General features: G+C 66.5%; 3 protein-coding genes across 11 annotated transcripts in view; 1 reads left to right on the top strand and 2 right to left on the bottom strand.

The window, feature by feature from the left end:
• The window catches only part of SETDB1 (SET domain bifurcated 1), an 18,995-nt gene extending 18,829 nt beyond the window's left edge, over positions 1-166 (bottom strand). Inside the window, exon 1 of the mRNA XM_026079135.1 lies at positions 1-166. The gene's annotated coding sequence lies outside the window, so the exon portion shown is untranslated.
• A 226-nt stretch (positions 167-392) lies between these two features.
• LOC112972526 (cortexin domain-containing 1-like) lies at positions 393-766 on the bottom strand. The gene has a single exon (XM_026079145.1). It carries the CDS (start codon positions 678-680, stop codon positions 501-503), a length of 180 nt encoding a protein of 59 aa, XP_025934930.1. The 5' UTR covers positions 681-766; the 3' UTR covers positions 393-500.
• Positions 767-1,845: 1,079 nt separating this feature from the next.
• The window catches only part of ARNT (aryl hydrocarbon receptor nuclear translocator), a 30,709-nt gene continuing 30,578 nt past the window's right edge, over positions 1,846-1,976 (top strand). For 4 of the 9 annotated variants that reach the window (XM_026079062.1, XM_026079063.1, XM_026079066.1 and 1 more), the window contains exon 1: positions 1,847-1,972. In XM_026079062.1, the coding sequence (XP_025934847.1) occupies positions 1,948-1,972 (25 nt within the window). In that variant the 5' untranslated portion in view covers positions 1,847-1,947. Of the gene's footprint in view, positions 1,973-1,976 lie in introns of all 9 variants that reach the window. The other 5 variants (XM_026079061.1, XM_026079065.1, XM_026079064.1 and 2 more) reach the window with 3 other exon arrangements.

The following is a 1,976-nucleotide window of genomic DNA, read 5'->3' on the forward strand; positions in this document are numbered from 1 at the left end:
CCTCGCCCCTGAGGCCCGGGGCCGGCCGCGACCCCGGTTACTAGGAGCAGGCGGAGAAAAGGGGGGCGCCAAGCCGGACGTCACTCGGCGTCACTTCCGGTAACGGCGGCCCGAGGAGCCCAATTCTCCCCCTCTGGCCGGCACGGCGAAGAGACTCCGCAGCGCGCATGCGCATGAGGCGGGGCCTCCCCAGCCAGCTTGGGCCTTGCGGGGGGGGGACAAGGCGCATGCGCGAGAGACGGGAGGGCTTTTAAAGGGGCAGCGCCCAGGGAAGGGGCCCAGTGCTGCCCCCTGGGGGCGGGGAAGGGGCTGCAGGGTCCGGCATGGGGGGGGGGCCTGGRGGCAATAGGGAGTAATGGGGGGTCCTGGGAGTAATGGGGTCTGTGGGGCAATGGAAGGTATTGGGGGGCCCTGGGGGTAACGGGGGCCCTGGGGCGATGGAGGGTGCTGGAGACCCCAGGTACTGGGGTTCCAGTGGTCCCGGGGGGGSCCCGCGCGGCTCAGTTGACCTGCTCCTCCTCCCAGGTGGCGGTGGGGATGGCGCTGTAGGGGTCCACCACGAGGCGGGCGCACCGCACCGCCATGGCCAGCAGGAAGAGGCACAAGAGCACCACGAAGGCCACGGCGATGCCCTTGTCCACGTCGAGGGCCGGCAGCGGTGGCGGCGCGCCGGGCTCCATGCGGGCGACCCTCAGGCGTGCGGCCCCCGGCCCCCCGGCCCCAGCATCCCCGATCTTAAAACCTCCCCGTTATTTATTTTTTTTTCCCCCCTCCGCAGCCGCTTTACCCCCCTGCGGCGTTAGGTGCGCCGAGCGCACCGGGGCTCGGCTGCGCCTCTGCAGAGTGGCGGCTGGGATGGGGAAGGCGACGGGCGCCCGCGCAGGCTGTGGGATGGCGGAAGCGGCGATGGTGGAGCGTCTCTGGATTGCTCGAGAGAGATGCTGGTGGATGGATGGATTTGCACGAAGTGGGGGCAGTGGTAGAGGCTTGGTGACACCAAACTGCATGTATGTGTATACATATACATATATCTATATATATGCSTATATATACGTATAAAAGTGCCACACGCCCCAGGATCGAATGAGTTGAGCCCTGGCGATGGCACACGCTGAAACAGGACTCGCCAAATCCCACAGCACCCACGGATCCCATCCCCGGCAGCCCCGCGCGTGCTGGCCGGAGCTATGCCTTACCTCCCGGCGGATGGACAGACAGACGGACGGACAGGCTGGCCTCTCTGCCCCGATCGGGGCCACTTCGGGGCCGTGGCACCGTCCCCAGGAGGGGTTCATGAATACTGCAAGAGCGCAGTGGCGTCGCCTTTCACGCGCTCCCAGCGACCAGGAGAAATGATCCCACGGATTAAATTATCGCCCGCACGGGTTGAAAGTTTTTCCAGCACCTCCTTCGCGCCATGGGCGAGGGCTCGGCCGGGCGCTCAGCACCCTCGGTGCCCGCCGACAGGGTGAAAATTGGCTGTAATTAATGATTTACCGCTTCCCCTCGCCCAGCTCGACCCCAGCCTCAATCCCAGTCCCAACCCCAGTCAAAATCCCAACCCCATTTTTAATCCAAATCCCAGCAGAATTCCTACCCTCCGACAAAAATAAAAAAAGGCAATACATGACGTCACCAAACCGCCCTTTAAATCTCCAACTCGCCCTTCCCCACTTCACACACCCCCGCCGTGGCCACGCCCCCTCCTCGGCCACGCCCCCTCCGCGGGACCTGCTGGCTGGGGCCGTCCTGCCCGCCTCTTTGGTCCCACCCCCACCCCCGTCTGGACCAATGGGAGCCCCGCGCCTCGCCTCCGCCCCGCCCCTCCGGGCGGGCATTCTAAGGCTGCGCCGCAGCGCCCAGGGTTTTCCTGCGCCGCCATCTTGGCAGTGGCGGCCGTGAGAAGGGAGGAGGGAGGCGGGGGGAGCCCGCCCGCCCGCGCCGGCCATGGCAGCCACCGCCGCCAACCCGGGTGA

The sequence above is a fragment of the Apteryx rowi genome, unplaced genomic scaffold (genome assembly GCF_003343035.1).
Source record: "Apteryx rowi isolate R43461 unplaced genomic scaffold, aptRow1 scaffold_492, whole genome shotgun sequence".
NCBI lineage: Eukaryota > Metazoa > Chordata > Aves > Apterygiformes > Apterygidae > Apteryx > Apteryx rowi.